Consider the following 20,769-nt stretch of genomic DNA (forward strand, 5'->3'; position numbering starts at 1 on the left):
TCTCGGAGGACTTGGTATCCATCCGCGCTGTTCCCTCCTTCCTCCTGAAGGTGATTTCTCTCTTTTCTGTGTCAGGAGGTCTGTTGCTCTCCTTTCTGTATCAGGGTTTACACTCGAGGACCAAGAGACTCTAAAGTGGATGTCCACAGAAATCTGCTGTGGTATTTGTAAACGATGCGCCTTTCACCTTCTGATTATTTGTTCATCCCTTTTCATGGCCTACATAAATGGCAGGCTGCATCAAAGGCTTTCATTGCACACTGCATAAAGGCAGCCGTTGAGGCCGCTTATATTTGTGGGAATAAACAGCTTCCTTCAAGCCTGCGAGTGTACTCAACTCATGCATAGGCAATATCTTGGGCAGAGGCCAGAGCAGTCTCGACCTGAGGATATCTACAGAGCAGCGACCTGGTCATTGCTCCATTCCTTTGTGAAGATTACAGGGTGGGGCTTTGACAAAGTAGTCATTCAGGAAGCCTACTCTTCTGTCACCCAGTGAGATTCTGCTTGGGTACATCTCATGTATGTAGGTAGTTCAGCAGGATGCTTAGGAAGGTGAAACAATCATACTGTTAATTTCCCTTCTTTTAATTCTGCTGCACCAGTCTGCAACCTGCCCTGACAGACTTCAGCTCAAGGGACTTAAGTTCTCTCTGAAATGGTGGCCATTTAATTTTGTTTAGAAAGAAAAAAAAATAGAGAGAAAATGGTTAGTATAATGCTGTAGTGGTTAGATGGGGTATAGGTGTACTATCTGGGACCTTCCACTGCTTTGGAGTTGAAAGCGCCAGCCCCTTTACCATTGAGGTCGGTGGAATAAATCAGTTTCTTTATCTCCATCTGCTAGTAGGAAGGAAATGTACCTCAACTGTGCAGACTGAACAGCAGGATTTTTTTAATTATTATTTTATTTGTTACATTTGTATCCCACATTTTCCCACCTATTTGTCGGCTCAGTGTGGCTTACATAGTATCGGAGAGGCCTTTGCAGGCTCCAGTGTGAACAAATACAGGGTGGTGATGTGGTAAGATCAAGTTCATGTGGCACAGCCACATTTAGGGAATCTGTGGTAAGATCATGTGGCTCAGCCACATTAGGGAATCGCAGAACAGAAGAGTTGTGTTATGTCCATTACGTGCTTTAGTTTGGTTGTGTTGCAGAGATTAGGCATTTAAGTTGGATCGGTAGGGTATGCCTTTTTAAACAAGTTGGTTTTTAGTGATTTCCGGAAGTGTAGGTGGTCGTACGTCGTTTTCAAGGCTTTTAGTAATGTGTTCCACAGTTGTGTGCTTATGTAGGAAAAACTAGATGCGTAAGTTGTTTTGTATTTTAAGTCCTTTGCAGCTTGGGTAGTGCAGATTTAGATAAGATCGTGTTGATTGGGATTTCTAATTGATAAGTCGATCGAGTCTGTCATGTAACTTGGGGCTTCTCCGTAGATGATTTTGTGAACCAGGGTGCAGATTTTGAAGGTGATGCGTTCTTTGATTGGGAACCAGTGTAGGTTTTCGCAGAGGGGTTTTGTGCTTTCAAATCACGTTTTACCAAATATAAGCCTAGCTGCCGTGTTTTAAGCAGTCTGAAGTTTCTTTAAGCTTTGTTCTTTACATCCCGCATAAATTCTATTGCAGTAATCTAAGTGGCTTAGTACCATTGATTGTATCAGGTTGCAAAATGTTTCCCTCGGGAAGAATTGCTTCACGCGTTTGAGTTTCCACATTGAGTGGAACATTTTCTTTGTTGTGGATGCCACTTGGCTCTCTAGTGTTAAGTTACAGTCCATTATAACGCCGAGGATTTTCGAGCTGTCTGAGATAGGAAGGGTGTGATCTGGGGTGTTGATACTTGTAGGAATGTCCGCACTGTGTTGGGATGAGACAATGAGTGTTTTCTTTATTGAGTTTTAGTTGAAATGCATTTGCCCATGAATCCATGATGATCAGGCCGAGCTTGATTTTGTTGGTGATTTCTGTCAGTTTGGTTTTGTAAGGAATATTGTGACATCATCTGCATATATGAAAGGGTTAAGGCTATGGTTGGATAAGGACTTGGCAAGTGGGGTCATCATTAAGTTGAATAGGATCGATGATAGCGGTGATCCTTGCAGTACTCCACAGTCTGCTTTCCATGGTGATGATATGTTTTGAATTTGATTTTACGTGATATGTTCTTGTGGTTAGGAAGCCCTTGATCCAGTTAAGTATGTTTCCACCAAGCCCGAATTTATCTAATACTCTTAATATATTATGGTTTACCATGTCAAATGCACTAGACATGTCGAATTGGAGGAGAAGGATGTTTTTGCCTATTGCTACTTCTTGCTTGAATTTGGCTAGAAGAGTGAGTAATACTGTTTCCATGCTGTGGAAGGGGGCGAAAGCCTGACTGTGATTTGTGTAATATTGAGAATTTGTTTATGTAATCTGTAAGTTGTTTGGTTACCATGCTTTCCATCAGTTTGACCACCAACGGGATAGATGCTACTGGACGGTAGTTAGTGATTTCATTTGTTTTTTTCTTGGTATCTTTTGGTATTGGGGTGAGTAGGATATTGCCATTTTCCTTAGGGAAGAGGCCTTGCTGAAGCATGTAATTTAGATGGGATGTGAGGTCTGTTATGAAGCGGTCAGGGGCGGATTTCATTAGGTAGCTGGGACAAGTATCTAGTTTACAGTGAGTGTTGGAAAACCTACTAATCACCTGGATAACTGTTTCGACGGTAAGGAGGGCGAAGTTTAACCAGGTCTGATCTGCCGGGTATTCTCCAATGGTTGGGTCCAATTCATTAAGGAAGTTTTCAATGTCTGTGGTGGTCTGAGGTAGCATGTTGCGTAGGTTTACAATTTTTTCATTGAAGTACTTCGCAAGTTTATCTGCAGATGGGATGTCTGTATTCATGGTAGTGACCAAGTTGGTGTCTAGGAGTCTGTTCACGAGTTGGTATAATTTCTTCATGCTTTGTAATTAAGAGGAAATTAACAGGTATGACTAAAATTCACTAATCATGGTGGTGGTACTTATTATCCAAAGTATGACAAAAGACTATAAATACTTGCCAACAAAAAAAAAATGCAATCACTTATTAAACTGCGCATGGAGAGCCCCTTTGGCTCACTGGAGTGGCCTCGGCATAGAATATCAAGCGCATGCTGGTTGAGCATGTCATAGTGGTGTGGCCAGCCAAATTGTGAATGTTGATGCAATGAAAAATTGTTCTTCCTTTCAAAGTACTCGAGGATCAATGCAGGAAGTTAGTCATACAAGAGCTGCGTGCCCATGAGTGAATGCATAGCTTCTACCATGAAACAGTGTGCAAAATACTACCAAGTTAAAACATGTGGCAGGAATCTGAAGCTCATTGCAAAGTGTCACCCTGTCATGTGTGAATGGTGGTTGGTTTATGCACCGACAAGAAGCGTGACATTTTAAAAAGAAAAAAAAAGCTACCAAGTCTGCTCCCTGATCTGAACCCCTGAAAAAGCTTTTTGCATCAGTTCTCAATCCTCTACTGTAACTACATTATAGAGCAAACCCAATGCTTTAGTGACCTTATGGTTCTTATCCATAATTGATAGTCTATTTTCCATGTTAACCCAGATCTTGTTTGACCATCTTATTTCTGTGCAAGAGATACAAACATGGCGGCCACATAAGTTTTTAGCAAGCTTATTTGTTACAACTATGTCCTTTAAATTCCTTTTTGCAAGTAGATCCTGAAAAAGGCAGCATAGCTGTGTAGAAACTTACGTAGAAAGTATACTAGTTTTACTTGCTTTTACTATGGTGCCTGAATTGTATACAGAAAGCTGACTTTCAAAGTAAAATTGTGGTTCAAAATATGAACTCTGTAGTTATGTCACACACCCCTCCCCCTTTTAAGTATAAGCCATCTTTATTAGGTTAACAGTATGTTTAAGGATGTGTAGGTGGATTAATATCAGCTGAGATATTGACAGTTTGCTCTAACCAGGAAAGTGGTTTTTGATATAAACTCTATTCATGTTGGTACATTCAATGTTCCATCCTTTTCAAGATTTTGATAAGATTTCATTTTTTATGGTATTCTGTGGTTAGGTTTAAGTACATTGAATTTGCACTGGTACGCACAATTAAAGAGCACTTTTCCAAAAGTCAGTTCATCAGCAGCAGTTTTGAGAATAGGTGGCAGCTTTTGGACTGAGTGAGTTTTGCAGAGGATTCAACAGTCATTAAAATACCATGGACTTAAGTTTTGGCACAGTAGTAAGCTACGAGAATGGTATGGGATTTGCGTTGATGTATGAGAAGAGACTTGCTGACCTGAACATGTATACCCTGGAGGAAAGGAAAAACAGGGGTGATATGATACAGACGTTCAAATATTTGAAAGGTATTAATCCGCAAATGGACCTTTTCCGGAGATGGGAAGGCGGTAGAACTAGAGGATATGAAATGAGATTGAAGGGGGGCAGACTCAAGAAAAATGTCAGGAAGTATTTTTTCACGGAGAGAGTGGTGGATACTTGGAATGCCCTCCCGCGGGAGGTGGTGGAGATGAAAACAGTAACGGAATTCAAACATGCGTGGGATAAAGATAAAGGAATCCTGTTCAGAAGGAATGGATCCTCAGAAGCTTAACCGAGATTGGGTGGCAGAGCTGGTGGTGGGAGGCAGGGCTAGTGCTGGGCAGACTTCTACGGTCTGTGCCCTGAAAATGGCAGATACAAATCAAGGTAAGGTATACACAAAAAGTAGCACATATGAGTTTATCTTGTTGGGCAGACTGGATGGACCGTGCAGGTCTTTTTCTTTCATCATCTACTATGTTACTATGAGTAAGCTACAGTAAATCCTGTCTTCTAAGTTCTTAAGTCAAAACTGACAAAACAAATGGGCAGAGTAAGTTTTGAAAAATTGTTCTTCAGTTTCAGACTTGTGCCAGTTCACCCCTTAATTGAAACATTGCCCATAAAGACCATTTGGCCTATCCAGTCTGCCCATTCATACCACCTACTGTCCCTTCCTTTCCTTTACAGATCCTAAGTACTTGTTTCTTGCTTTCTTGAATTCATATGCATTCTTTGTCACCACCACCTCCACCAGAAGACCATTTCATGCATCCACCACCCTTTATGCAAAGAAGTATCTCCTGAGATTACTCCTGAGCCTATCCCCTTTTTTTTCATCCTAGGAATGTTACCATATGTCTAGTACATGTGTTTCTGGTTATCTATTATACAGGTTTCTGGTTATCTATTATACGTAAAAGATTTGCATTCAGTAGAGGAGTGAATACAAATTTCTCATGCATATTCATTGTGAGTAACGTGAAAACCTGACTGGCTGTATATGTCCTGAGGACTAGATTGAAAACCACTGGTCTAGTAGGTGCAAATTTATGAAGTCCAATTCCCTGTAAAGCATTACCGTCTGGATTGGACACAAAGAAAATGAGTAATCTATAAAAATGCACTTTTAGTATAGAGCATACTTTTCTATTGTCTGAATAACTGTATATAAAATTAAACTAAATTTGAATTCTTGTCTTGAAAACAGTTCTTAGCTTTGTCTTGTACTGGTAGATGCATGTTCAGAACATTACTTGACTTTGCTTTCATCTTTTATTTTGTAGTTGATAAGAATGGAGATGTATGCATATCTATCCTTCATGAGCCAGGTGAAGATAAGTATGGTTATGAAAAGCCTGAAGAGCGCTGGCTTCCCATTCACACAGTGGAAACTATAATGATAAGTGTAATTTCTATGCTGGCAGACCCTAATGGAGACTCACCTGCAAATGTTGATGCAGCGGTAAGATCGCTGTCCCACTCAAAGTACTTCAGAAACCAAAAGCTGAGTCAAATATGTTCTTTTGTAACGTTGGGCATGAATTAATGGGCCACAGTGTTATTGTAAAATGTCTGAAATTGACATTCTGCATTCACAGTAGTGCAGGAGCTACATTTTTGAGCTAGTCTAGTGGTTTAGTTAGTGTTGCATGGTTCTGTATAGAAGGACACTGGTTCAGTCCACAAGTGGCATCTGCTCCAAGGGCTGACAGAGGATACTGTGGGTGGGGAGCCCCAGGATAGAGGGAGTTAATTGTTGCTGAAGCTTGACTTTTAGTGGCTTGATCATGGTCTGTGACTGAGTGATCCTTGAACCAGGACAGTCACTGCAGTAATGAAACTAATGGTGGCTTTTACATGTGACCCACACAGAATTCAAGAAGAATGGTGGGGATATAATTTGGCATGCTGGGGGGGGGGGGGGGGAGAATTTGCATGTGTAAGCCACATTTTGTAAAGGAAATACCCATATAGATGGGGGGGGGGGGGGGGTGGAATTGAATTCCCTGTCCAGGTTTTACACCAACTCAAAGGCATGTGTATGTCAGCAAATGTGCACAATCGACCGTAACCTATCACTAGAGACTGTAATGGAATCCTATGCGGGATGCAAAGATCAAATCATAAAGAAACTTCAGACCGCCCAGAACACAGCAGCCAGGCTTATATTTGGAAAAACGCGTTTTGACAGTGCCAAACCACTCGAGAAAAACTGCATTGGCTACCAATCAAAGAACGTATCACTTTCAAAATCTGCACGACCGTTCACAAAATTATTTACGGCGAGGCACCGGGATACATGACAGACCTCATAGACTTGCCAACTAGAAATACTACGAAATCTGCACATCATACCTAAATCTCCACTACCCAAGCAACAAAGGACTCAAATACAAATCCACCTGTCCATCCAGTTTTTCATACTTAAGCGCACAACTGTGGAACGCACTGCCAAAAGCAGTAAAAACTACGCTCGACCACCTAAATTTCCAGAAAACACTAAAGACAGAACTGTTCAAAAGAGCATACCCCACCGACCCAACATTAAATACCTGGGCACCTGCGACACAATGTAACCAAAGACCGTAATGGACATTACCCGACTCTTCCTCCCCTCTCCCTTTCTAAGTTCCCCCCAACTGTACCTACCATATATGTACCTCATTCTACCACAATATCGCTTTGAATTAACCCAAACCATGTATTTGTTCAGACCGGAATCGGCTAACGCTGTTAACGGTAATATGTAAGCCACATTGAGCCTGCAAAAAGGTGAGAAAATGTGGGATACCAATGCAACAAATAAATATATCTGCAGAGCCTTTTTTAAGATTCTGCCAGAAGTGAGCACGCCCCAACCTGGGCATCTGAATCTCAGCCTTGTGTGAAGTGGGCCTTGATTAGTTTAGGAGAGAGGGATGTTTAAAAACATGAGAAATTTCTGAGTTATTGATTGAAAGCTCATAGAACCAGATCCCAGACCAGGTTCTGACTGAGCTGGAAACTCAAAGGAGAAGCAGGAAACAGAGGTCAGAAGAGAAACTGCTTTGTCACCAGCACACAATTTTAGTATCACAACAAATGTTCATGCTGCACTTCAACATACCTTCTGAGCACCATGTTGGCAATGAACCAGCTTTTGCAGATTGGTATTGCAATGTGACCTTTTCCCTTTGCAGTAGTACAAGTGTTGATTTGTTATCTGACACTCCTATCCCCTCTCCTTGGGACATGACTTAAGCCATATAATTGGAAGTATTGGATATCCGGTCTTGGCTTGGAGGTGGCATGACCAGCTAATAGAGTATTGTGCAAGTTCTCTTCTCTTTTCTGAAATTTTGCATCTGACCTTTGGGATATCATTGCTGAACTACCTGAACTAGTCATTTACTTGTCAGTTGGATAATAGATTACTGTTTTTAATGTAATTAAAACTTCTGTGGTACATGAGTGGCTGGGCTTGACCTTCAGGTTGGATATTACTAAAATTGGAATCAGACATCAAACCATATTTATAAGTGCTATCAAATTTTATGCTCAGCTTGTGTAAGGGACAAGTAAAATAGATGTTTTCTTTCAATAAATGTGAATTTTATCAAACTAACATTAGTTTCTCAAGATGGACTGCAATTGTAGGTTTAGTCACTTACATAAGTGAGTGGTGTGGACACTGAAATTCCAAGAGAGCTCTGAGAAAGGCATTAAGTCAAGACAAACCTGTGAGAGAAAAGCTAACTAAGATTTCTGTACTGGGGCTCACTGAGAAAGGAACATGAAATGTAGAAGTACTGACAGCTTCGATGTTAAGAGGTGTGAAGAAAAAAGTGGATTAACTGAGGCCCTGTTCAAAGAAAGTCCTTCCAGATGGAAAAGTTCAGGCTTATGTCTAATATTATCTGTATAAAGGAAACCCCTTGCAGTGGCAGCAGGGTGGAAAGGCCTAAACGTACAAGGAAAAGCTTCCCAAGCTATTCTATGGCTTTCTAGAAAATGCTTCACATGCCGAAAAAAAAAAAGAACAAAACTCCCCTTCACAAAGCAGTGTAAGAAACGGTAGAGATGATGACCAAAAAAATCTGCTGCTCTTAAGTCTTTTAATAAATTTCTTCAAAGCAATATGACTAAACAGGGGCCAGGTTTCAGCTGAAAAGCCTGCCTCAGGAATCTATATCAAATTATAAACACAAATAAGATTCATATATGCATAGCACAAAAGCAAAAAATGAAACCAATATAATTAAATATAGTACAAATCAAATATAAAAACACAGGTGAAACCCTGCATACCCAAGAACATAAGAATAGCAGGGAGAGTCAAGATGGCAGCAGGTCCCTGATGCTTCATTCTGGTTGCTCCTTACTGGCTTCCATTTTCCTGTGAAACTTTCTCTTTTCTTTTGGAAAATTATGCCGCACACTAAGAGGAAAGGGGTATTTAGGATGCTGCCCCCACCAGGTCCAACTACAACCTCATTCCAGCCTTGGATCAACCAGTTCATTGTCTGGTCCTCAAGGGCGGAAGCTGGGAGCATGAGCTCCGCATTGGATGAAGGCAGAGGAACGCCTTCCCTACTGAAACACAAAACATCTTTCTCCCCCAACAGTGGGTTCCCCACCATGCCCAGCAGCTGGAGCAGAAGCCCAGAATGCACACTGCACTGGAGAAGTGGTTGTGTCGGTTGTATGAGGTGGAGTTGGAGCGCCAGCTGGGGAGCTGCTGGTGGATGGATCAACTGGTGGCCATTTGGAGGTACCCCCCACCCCCGTGGCAGTAACTTTGGAGCACTCTGCAAACTGTGAACTTTACTGTGATAAGGAGGTGGTAACCTTGGTTGGGAAATTTGATTCCTTAAGTAAGACAGTGGAAACATTAAAAAATATGTTTTGGGGGGGGTCAAGTTGAGAAAATTTGTTCGGAGGTTAAAAGTCTGCAAGAATTTAACAATGCTGCAGCTATGGATAGACTGGTTGTTCATAGGCAGATTGAGCCTTTGGAAAATTATAATAGGAGGCTCAATTTACAAATTTTGAACTTTCGAAAAGCTCTGGCCACTTCTCCCTTGGATATCTTAAAAAGTATTTAGTTGAGATATTGGTCTTCCCCTGATGTTTAGATTATCTTCCAGTTTATTAAAAAAAATATATGTCCAAGGTGAAACAGTTCAGAACCAGAATCATCAATGGATTTGAAAAATATCTCTACTATTTTAGAGGTGTCTTATCAGTGAATCAACAGAACGGACTACTTAGGCCCTGATGCACAAAACTTCAACGACCCTTTAACGAAGAAATTTTCAACCGTAGCTTGCATTAAAGGCCATTTTCCGACGACGCTAGCAGCTAACAAAAACGGAATGCAAATGAGTCACTTTAAATTGAAATATGAACAATTCGCAATGCACTAACCATACCGACGATTGCAACGAATCATTTACCGTGATATATTTAACGTGAAGTCAGACCTGTCGTTAAGTGGCAATGCAAAAATCTCAAGAATATTTTTGGATGTGCAAATATTCTTGAGATTTTTGCATCGCCACTCGCTCGCTCTTAAGGAGGAACTGTGCATTTCTTTATGCCATTATCTTCCTGAGTGTTACCCATCTAGCCATTGAATACTCCTTGGGAAGAAAGGATTGTGTATCCCTTAGTGTTTTTTCCCCAGTGTGCCAATCACCCCAAAGATTGAAACACTTCCGGAAGACTCCTGAGGAAGGCGCTAGGGTGCTGAAACACGGCTGTGTTGAGTCACCTATTCACAATAAAAATCATTATTTTAACTAATTTATACGTCTGCCCCATTGTTTGAATAGAGCCTATTTTCCCCACCCCTTTTGTTTTCGCTTTTTTGTCCTGTGGGGATCAAGTGCACCTCCACACTCCGTGTGGTTTTTCTCGGACGCTGTGTTATGACATTCTTCAGACTTCGGCCTAGGGTATGTGTTTGGCATTCACCACAAGCTGTCAGTTCTGGCTGCGGCCGTTGGCGGTGGTTGCCACATCCAAGGCCTTGCGTGGTCAGGTTTCCACTTTGGGGCACCTTTCTCTTTGGGTACGCCCTCAGTGATTTGGTTCAGGAGCTCGGTGAGTCGGGCTCTAGCGTTTGCCAGGGGACGTTCCTCGTTCTTGGACCACCCTGTGGGCTCGGCAAGTGCCTGGTTTCGTGTTAGCACTAAGAATAGGCCTGGTCCTCGGAATTTTGGGCAGAGGGCTCGGTTTTGAGCTTGGCATTTTCCCAGGGGACGAGGAACCAGCAGGGCACTCGCGATGAGTGGCTGCTATCTCCTGGCCATCCATGGGTGGCCTGGCTGGCTGGCCCATCTGGGCTGACATGGAGCCGCTTTTGGGCATTTCGGGGTGCTGGCGTTCTCCCCTCTTGTAGCCCCTCTCTTCTTGTAGTCTCCTTGTCAGAGGGGGGCCTCTAATCTGCTCAGAGCAGAAGAGCAATGGAGGTGCTGCTATCCTTTTGGGCCATTGTTCCTGTCCTTCCTGCTCAGCGCTGTTTGGGTCGGTACTCCATCCTTTTTGGGGTTCCCAGGAAGACGGGAACAATGCAACCCATTCTGAATCTCAAGGGATCCACAGGTATCCATTTTCGAATGGCGGCTCTGAGGTCTCTGATCGCCTCCGTTTGGGAAAGTTTCTCTCCGCTCTTGATCTCAGGGAGGCATACTTCTCTTTCCCGCTACGGGCTGTCTTGGCAGTTCATTCCTGTTCTGGACCCTGCCATTTGGTTCCGTCGGACCTGAGGACCCTTTTTGAGGTCATGCTCATAGTGGCGGTCTTTCTGCGGAGACACAGGTTTTGTGTTCTCCTGTACCTGAATGACTCCAGGTTTCTTCTTGCCTAGCCTGAGTAGAGACCCCTTCAGCGCTGGTTCACCCCCAGTTTTTTGTCTGGTTTGGGTGTTTAATTTCAACAGGAGCAGGCTGGCGCCAGCGCACCAACTTTTATTCCTGATGAGCTTGAGTGTTTCTTTCGAGGGACAGTGCTTTAAGTTAGCTTCCAAGTTTCTCGCTTCTGCTTTGTCACCAGCCACAGGTATTTTGTGCAGGTCCTTAGATCTATGGCAACGGCCGCTTTAGGGGGCCCTGCTCAGCCACTGGTCTCAGGTTTCAGAGGGCGGCGGCATCTGCCTCTTTTGCTCTCTGGCTGTCAGTGCATGAGGAGGTTGCTGCTTCCCCAGTCGTTCACCCTGGGAAGGTCCTCCTCGAGCCTGCTTTGGGAGGTGGTAACATAGTAACATAGTAGATGACGGCAGAAAAAGACCTGCATGGTCTATCCAGTCTGCCCAAGACAAACTCATATGTGTATACCTTACCTTGAATTTGTACCTGTCCTTTTCAGGGCACAGACCATATAAGTCTGCCCAGCAGTATTTCCCGCCTCCCATCACCGGCTCTGGTACAGACCGTATAAGTCTGCCCTCCCCTATCCTCGCCTCCCAACCTCCACCCCCTCTTCCCCCCACCTGCTCCGCCACCCAATTTCAGCTAAGCTTCTGAGGATCCATTCCTTCTGCACAGGATTCCTCTATGCATATCCCACGCATGTTTGAACTCCGTCACCGTTTTCATCTCCACCACCTCCCGCGGGAGGGCATTCCAAGCGTCTACCACCCTCTCCGTGAAAAAATACTTCCTGACATCTTTCCTGAGTCTGCCCCCCTTCAATCTCATTTCATGTCCTCTCGTCTATGGATACCAGCTTCTCTGGCTGGGGAGTGCCCATTGCTGGGGTTCCTTGGTGCAGGGCTCTTGGTTTCCAAGGAGGGCATTGGCCCTCTATTCTCTGGAGCTGCGTACAGTGAGCCAAGCTCTGGAGGCCTTTGCCCCACTGTTGGGAATGCCGCCGTTTGGGCCTTTCGGTCTTGCCTGCGGCGGTTGCCTTTTTTCGCCTCGCGGGAGGGGGGACTCCTAGCAGTCTGCTGGCGGGGGAGTCCAGCTTGTTAATGGATGGGGCAGTGAGACTTTGGTTGTGCCTTCGGCTGGTTTGCGGGTTCATCAAAATGGAGACAGACTTGCTCAGTCGGTACACTCTGATTTCCAGCAGAGGGAGCGGTTGGTCGAGCCATTTTCAGCTGGTTGCCTAGTCCTATGTCTAGGTTCCTCGGTGCTTCAGCCACCGCCGGGCATAGGAGTCTAGGGATCTATTCGCCCTGCAACGGTTGTATCTGAGCGAGACGCCTCTGTATGCCTTCCCCCATGCTGATTTTAGGCCGGATGTGGGGGAGAATGACAGACTTTTGGGACAGGGTGATCCTGGTCTCCAGCCTGGCCATGTCTTCCATGGTATGCAGATCTCGTGAGGCTCCTGGTTAGGGAGCCATTGCGATTCCCTCAGTGTCAAGGTCTTTCTGTCGGGGCCTAGTGGCCATGGAGGTTCCCTCCCCCCTTTTCTTTGGTCCTGCAGCCTGGCCCTGGAGAGGGCTCGGCTGAGGAAGAAAGGTTATTCGCTTTCAGTGGTGGCTTCCCTACTTCGGGCTGGGAAGCACTGTTCCTCATTGCATCTGCCTGAGTGTGTTTCTAAGTCTGGCGTGCTATGAGGTTTTGGGTCACCGTTGTGTCCTCTTTGGGCCACTTTCTGGCTTTTTGGCAGGAGGGAAATTCATGGGGCTAGTGCTGTAGGTCCAGTGGGGGTCCTGGCTTGCTTTCAGGGCTGCTTGCAGGAGTCTTCTTTAGGTGCTCCTTCTGGACTGAGTTCTTTTTCTGGTCCTTCAGGTGCTTCAGCACTCCCCGTTTGAGCCTGTTGTGGCCCTTGTTCTATGGCACCATGGCTTAGTTGGCTAAAGCACCTGTCTAGTTCTCTTTGTCCACGGTATTCTTTGAGGTGTTTCTGTCAACCTGTTGCTTCTCGCAACTTCTTTCTCTTTGAAGGTCCCTTTATTCGTTTTTCAGAGGCGGGGTTTCACTTGGGGCAGTACCATGCTTCTTGCCTTAGTGTTTGTTGGTCTTTCTTTTTCTGTAGTTAGTGGTCTGTTTTTTGGAAGCTTCTGGTCTTAGCAAGACGTTCTTGCATTTAACGGTTCCTGATGTTTTTCGCCATTTGTTTGGTTCTATTGGGCTGTTTGGTAAACAGCAGGGGGGTCTCATGTTGCCCAAGGTTTTCTTTGCCCAGTGGGTGAAGGTGGCTGTGGTCTCAGCCTGTATCCTGGGAGGAGCTTCTCAGGTTGAAGGCTATGTCTTGGGTGGAGGCTTCGTTGTCTTCTTTGATGGCTGTCTTTAGGTCAGCGGCGTACGCTTCGCTGCATACCTTCAGTAAGTATGGTAGAATGGCTGGTGCTGCTCAGGCAGCAGCTACATTTGGGACGTCTGTTCTGCGTATGGCAGATTCGGCTTCCCACCCTCGTAGGGATAGCTTTTGAACATCCCACTTGTCCTGGAATAGTGGAAATGAACGTAATGGAAGGAGAAATTAGATCTTACCTGATGATGATTTTCTTTCCATTAGTTCTTCACACTATTCCAGGAGCCCTCCCTTGATGCATATTATCCTTGTGCACCTGATTCATCTTACCCTCATGCTGTCGCCAGGCCTGTTGATACTCAGCAGTTAGGGATAACAACTCTGATTCAGCTTTCCGCTTTTTCCCCACTATGTACGCCAAGATATATCCTCGCAGTACAACTTTAGATGCTTCCCAGTATATACCAGGGCCCACCTCCGGGGTATCATTGTCTCTTATATTCTGCCCACTTTTCCCTTAGATATACTGTAAATTCGTTATCCCTGAACAGAGACGGGGATAATCTCCACACCTGCTCCGATCCGCCCGCCGTATACGCTAACTATATTGAGATAGCCGAGAGATCGGACAGAGTGTGGTCTAGTATGTGTCCTGCCTTGACTATCGGAAATAATGACACCGAGACAAGAAAGTAGTCTATGCGTGAGTGTGTGTTATGTGGAATGGAGAAAAAAGTAAAATCTGTCTCATGTGGATGCAGGAGTCTCCAGATATCTATCGTCCCTAACTGATTGTGTCAGAAAGTTTACCCCCTTATTCTCCATCCCCTCGATTCTGGGTTTAACTGGTTTGCAGTCCATGGAAGGATCTGCATAGTTATTAAAATCACCTCCCAGGATCAACTGATAATCCTGATACGGGACTACCCTTGCCACAATATCTGAAAAAAAAAGTATGATTATAGACATTAGAGGCGTAAAGGTTACACATATTTTTTGACCCCAAAGCTCTGCCAGAATGATAACATACCTTCCGTCCCTATCCTGTAACACTTTGAGTATGTAGTGACAGTTGTTTATTTATTAGGATAGCTACCCCCCTCTTTCTGTTGTAAGAGGAGTACACTACTACTACTACTATTTAGCATTTCTATAGCGCTACAAGGCGTACGCAGCGCTGCACAAACATAGAAGAAAGACAGTCCCTGCTCAAAGAGCTTACAATCTAATAGACAAAAAATAAAGTAATCAAATCAATTAATGTGTACAGGAAGGAGGAGAGGAGGGTAGGTGGAGGCGAGTGGTTACAAGTCAAAAGCAATGTTAAAGAGGTGGGCTTTCAGTCTAGATTTAAAGGTGGTCAAGGATGTGGCAAGACGTAGGGGCTCAGGAAGTTTATTCCAGGCGTAAGGTGCAGCGAGACAGGAGGCGCGAAGTCTGGAGTTGGCAGTAGTGGAGAAGGGAACAGATAAGAAGGATTTATCCATGGAGCGGAGTGCACGGGAAGGGGTGTAGGGAATTGTTCCTTGATGATCACGTTACTAAGTGTAATTATCAAAATCTCTGGGGTCCGGGGGATTCCTGTTCTGGAATAACCCACTTTTGGATTTGCTGGGGCATTTCATAAGAGATGTAATACCTGGCTCTTCCCCTGAATTTTAGTGTACAATGGCAGTTACAAAAGCCCTTGGCTTGTGAGCCGATGCTGAAAATGTAACGCTGGTGCTAGAGGTGATTACCGCCAGACTAGCAACGGTGTTAATGCGTGCAGAATGCTCAGAGGGCCCTAGGATGGGAGACAATGTGCGTGCCAAAGATTATCGCAAAATAGCATGCAAATGTAGTCAAATGGATGTTAATGAGGTAATTTTCTAATCCCTCCTAATGCTCAGGAACAACACACAAAACAATGCCACCCTTACCACTGAAAACCTATGCAATTCTTTCTTTAAATTCTGCAGGTTTAGATTTCTTTTGGAAGTGGAAGAAAGCTTGTAAGCGCCGGTACAAAGAAATAAAGAAGCTCGAGTTTGAGCAAACAAGAACATAAAATCAAACATTGGTGTCTGTTTCCTGTGCTTAAATATATGTAAATAAAAAAAAAAATGTAAAAGCTTATATTTAAAGGTGCAGAAATTAGGCGCCAGTATGTGCTTCGCTTTCAAGTTTGCCTGGTGCGTGCACAGAAGAGCTGAGCTTCCCACAAAAAAAGTTTTCATATGTGCCAAGCAAATTTCCCCCTTCCTTTCGCTTTTACAGTATATAATTTGAATACCATTTCCTTTGAGCATTGGCGAGCTAGTTTTCTGCACTGTTCAGGTGCTATGGGTTCTGTCTGTTGGACTTTACCACAGGAGTTCTGAGCATTTGCCAGTAGTTAGAAATAAGTACATAAGTAATGCCACACTGGGAAAAGACCAAGGGTCCATCGAGCCCAGCATCCTGTCCACGACAGCGGCCAATCCAGGCCAAGGGCACCTGGCAAGCTTCCCAAACGTACAAACATTCTATACATGTTATTCCCGGAACTGTGGATTTTTCCCAAGTCCATTTAGTAGTGGTTTATGGACTACACTACCTCTCCAACCCAATTTCTCTTCAATTTTACATGTTCAGAGTTGGACAGGTGTGGATATTTTTGCCTATTGCTATTTCCTGCTTGAATTTTTTTTTTTGTTACATTTGTACCCGTGCTTTCCCCACTCATGGCAGGCTCAATGTGGCTTACATGGGGCAATGGAGGGTTAAGTGACTTGCCCAGAGTCACAATGAGCTGCCTGTGCCTGAAGTGGGAATCAAACTCAGTTCCTCAGTTCCCCAGGAGCAAAGTCCACCACCCTAACCACTAGGCCACTTCTCCACTCCAAATTGTAATATTGAGAATTTGGCTGGGAGAGTGAGTAGTACTGTTTCTGTGCTGTGGAGGGGGCGAAAAACTGACTGTGATTCATGTAATATTGAGAATTTGTTTATATAATCTGTAAGTTGTTTGGCTACCATGCTTTCCATCACTTTGACAACTGGATGGATGCTACTGGACGGTAGTTATTTCATTTGTTTTTTTTCTTGGTGACTTTTGGTATCGGGATGAGTAGGATATTGCCATTTTCCTTAGGGAAGAGACCTTGCTGTAGCATATAATTTAGGTGGGATATGAGGTCTGCTATGAAGCGGTCAGGGGCGGATTTCATTAGGTAGTTGGGGCAGGTATCTAGTTTACAGTGAGTGTTTATATGGTGGCAAATAGTATATCTTAGAGACCGGTGGATAGACTTGTTCAGGGATCTTAAATATCTCTGATAGGTATTTTTTTAAAGGTGATAAGAAGAGCAATAGAAGACATTTTAGGAAAGCTTATCAAGCGTCAAGTTTTAGCGCTCTGTTGGTTTTCCATATTTTCAATCTTATATTGTAACAACTTATTTTCTTTAATCAAGTTCACATGAGTTTGTTGAAGATTACCTATATTACTAGAATTAGTTTCAATATTTTTTTCAATTGTTATTACTTTCCAACATAGAGATTTTTTCTAAGGGAGCCTTAGTATACTGACTCACAGATAAGTTTTTGAGAAAAGGAGGTTTCCAACCCCAAAAGTGCTTCCCAAATAGTATCTAAGGTGATCGTTAATGGTTTCTCAGGCAAATGATGTTAATCTCACCACAACATCACTTTGTATTTGTTCTCACCGGAGTCTGCAAACTCCTCTCTGGTACTATGTAAGCCACATTGAGCCTACAAATAGGTGGGGAAATGTGGGATACAAATGTAATAAATAAACTGAGAGAAGCAAATTCAGTCTCTTTTCCTTCCGAAGAGTGTCTCTCCATTGCAACTTTGGAGTCCAGCAAAACGCTGACTCCTGCCTGTGCCTCAGCTTCCTGGATGGAACAAGCCGGCGAACCTATACCGTGACCTGACCCCACAGCAGGAAGCACTCCCTGGACGTCAGTGCAAGGGGCCTCCAAGGCACGTCGCAGGTCAGTCGCCAGTATGAGCGGAGTACTCCGATCATCGGGGCTGAGTGAGATTTCAGCCTCAAGCTGGAGGAGCAGAACACCTCCCACCGCATCCTCCAGCAGCGAGGATTCCAGCCCCGAGGAATGTCCGAGGGCAGTAAAATGTTCCATCTGTCCCTCCACCGGTACAGCAGGTGTTGTGGGGCCCACACGCTGCTTATCCCTCCTTTTAGGCATAGGGAAACAGGAAAATCAATTCCAGCAATAAATGGAGGAAGGAGAGAGAGTTGCTTAACCACGTTCTCTTCACAATGGCATCTTGTCCTTGGAATAATTGAATTCATAACCAAAAAATCTTTCTCCTTAGAAGCTTTGATGGCAAATTCAACCAGTTGGCTAATCTTTTTGCAAGCTGTCAGTTGGATCCTCACTGGATCTGCAACCTGATATAATCAATGGTATTAAGCCATGCTGACTATTGCAATGGACTTTATGCAGGATGTAAAGAACTACTCATAAAGAAACTACAGACTGCTCAAAACACAGCAGCCAGGCTTATATTTGGTAAATCTCAATTTGACAGCGCCAAACCCCTACTAGAAAAACTGCACTGGCTCCCAATCAAAGAACGTATTACTTTCAAAATCTGCACCCTGGTCCACAAGATTATCTATGGTGAAACCCCGAGTTATAGGGCTGATCTCATAAACCTACCAACCAGAAACACAATTAGAACATCACGAACATACCTAAATTTTCATCACCCTAGCTGCAAGGGACTCAAGTACAAATCAGTTTACGGATCCAGCTTCTCCTATATAAGCACACAACTATGGAACGCATTACCGTAAGCCATAAAGACAACGCACGATCACCTCATCTTCCGGAAATCACTAAAGACTGATCTGTTCGAAAAGGCATACCCTACTGATCCAACTTAAGTGCCTGAACTCAGCAACACAATGAAACCAAAACCTGCAGTGAACAATATATTACACTTCTTCTCTTGATTCTTTAATGTGTCTGTAACAACATCACTCTGTATTTTTCATCACCGGAGGTGGCTAACACATCACGGTACTATGTAAGCCACATGAGCCTGCAAATAGGTGGGAAAATGTGGGGTACAAATGCAATAAATAAATAGTACTGAGTGTCATATATCTGTCTCTGTTTCCAAAACATTTATCCTGATCCATCATCACAATACCTCCTCCCTTGTCTTTTGGTTTTATCACAATGTCCTAATTGTGTGATAAATCGGTAACCATTTTATATATTCATCTTTGTTCAAATTGTGAAAGGCATCATAACCTTTCACAATTTGGCGCATCTTAGCCTGGTATATGTGTGTTTATAAATGTTAAAAATAAAAAAAAAGTTTTGAGATATTTATAACTTTGTATCTGTTGAACTTTTAGTGTGCATTCCCAGTAGCTGGATTTGGTATTGTGTGGCAATTTTTGTTCTCGCAGGAAGGTGACATTGACGTGTTTCAGTTCACTTTATTTTCCTGTGAAAGCTTTGGAACGTGTACGGTCTTGTTTGAGCTTTTGGCGGTGCATGTTCACGGCAGCTGCAGCTTTGCACTCATAACGCACAAATTAGTTGTTCATAAGTAATGCCACACTGGGAAAAGACCAAGGGTCCATCGAGCCCAGCATCCTGTCCACGACAGCGGCCAATGCAGGCCAAGGGCACCTGGCAAGCTTCCCAAACGTACAAACATTCTATACATGTTATTCCTGGAATTGTGTATTTTTCCCCAAGTCCATTTAGTAGTGGTTTATGGACTTGTCCTTTAGGAAACAGTCTAACCCTTTTTTAAACTCTGCCAAGCTAACCACCTTCACCATGTTCTCCGGCAACGAATTCCAGAGTTTAATTACGCATTGGGTGAAGAAATATTTTCTCCGATTTGTTTTAAATTTACTACACTGTAGTTTCATCGCATGCCCCCTAGTCCTAGTATTTTTGGAAAGCATGAACAGATGCTTCACATCCACCTGTTCCACTCCACTCATTTTATATACCTCTATCTTGTCTCCCTTCAGCCGTCTCTTCTGCAAGCTGAAAAGCCCTAGCCTCCTTAGTCTTTCTTCATAGGGAAGTCGTCCCATCCCTGCTATCGTTTTAGTCGCCCTTCACTGCACCGTTTCCAATTCTACTATATCTTTCTTGATAGAAATGATTTGTAGTAGTAGTAGTAGATGCGGCGACCAGAATTGAACACAATACTCAAGGTGCGGTTGCACCATGGAGCGATACAACGGCATTATAACATCCTCACACTTGTTTTCCATACCTTTCCTAATAATACCCAACATTCTATTTGCTTTCCTAGCCGCAGCAGCACACTGAGCAGAAGGTTTCAGTGTATTATGGACTACAACACCCAGATCCCTTTCTTGGTCCGTAACTCCTAACGTGGAACCCTGCATGACGTAGCTATAATTCGGGTTCTTTTTTCCCACATGCATCACCTTGCACTTGCTCACATTAAACGTTATCTGCCATTTAGCCGCCCAGTCTCGTAAGGTCCTTCTGTAATTTTTCACAATCCTGTCGCGAGTTAACGACTTTGAATAACTTTGTGTCATCAGCAAATTTAATTACCTCGCTAGTTACTCCCATCTCTAAGTCATATATAAATATATTAAAAAGCAGCAGTCCTAGCACAGACCCCTGAGGAACCCCATTAACTACCCTTCTCCATTGTGAATACTGCCCATTTAACCCCACTCTCTGTTTTTAATCCACTACTACCCTTCTCCGTTGTGAATACTGCCCATTTAACCCCACTCTTATTTTTTAATCCACAATAGGACATTTCCTCCTATCCCATGACCCTCCAATTTCCTCTGTAGCCTTTCATGAGGAACCTTTGACATCATTGTAGTTCACTTGGCACATATATCACACTGTAGCTCACTTGGTGCTCTTTATTTTTACACTGAATGATCAGATATTCTTAGCCATGTGGTTTTAAATGGCATGCTGTTCTCAAATAGCTGTTTTATGTTTCTATTCAAGTTTTTGTTTTGTTTTTTTTCATTCAACTGTGGTGAGCACTATAGTTGGTCACTGAATTCTCATGTTTTCACTGCTACCTTTTTCCTTCCCCCTTCTCCTTTCCCTTTACTCCCCTTCTTCCCCTTTTTTCCACTTTCCTTTTCTCCCTCTTCCTTTTCTGTGTTTCCACTGTTTCCCTGTTCTTTTTGTTCATATTTTTTTTCTTGCTTTTTCTTTCCCTTTGCTTGTTATTTGGTATACATATGGATAGAAATATGTTTGT

General features: G+C 43.5%; 1 protein-coding gene across 2 annotated transcripts in view; it reads left to right on the forward strand.

Annotated features, from left to right (window-relative positions):
* Positions 1 to 20,769, forward strand: part of UBE2G1 (ubiquitin conjugating enzyme E2 G1) — a 126,891-nt gene that overhangs the window by 73,453 nt on the left and 32,669 nt on the right. For both annotated transcript variants that reach the window (XM_030185871.1, XM_030185870.1), the window contains exon 4: positions 5,613 to 5,791. In XM_030185871.1, coding sequence (XP_030041731.1) covers positions 5,613 to 5,791 — 179 coding nt within the window. The remainder of the gene's footprint in view (positions 1 to 5,612; positions 5,792 to 20,769) is intronic.

The sequence above is a fragment of the Microcaecilia unicolor genome, chromosome 13, assembly GCF_901765095.1.
Source record: "Microcaecilia unicolor chromosome 13, aMicUni1.1, whole genome shotgun sequence".
Lineage (NCBI taxonomy): Eukaryota > Metazoa > Chordata > Amphibia > Gymnophiona > Siphonopidae > Microcaecilia > Microcaecilia unicolor.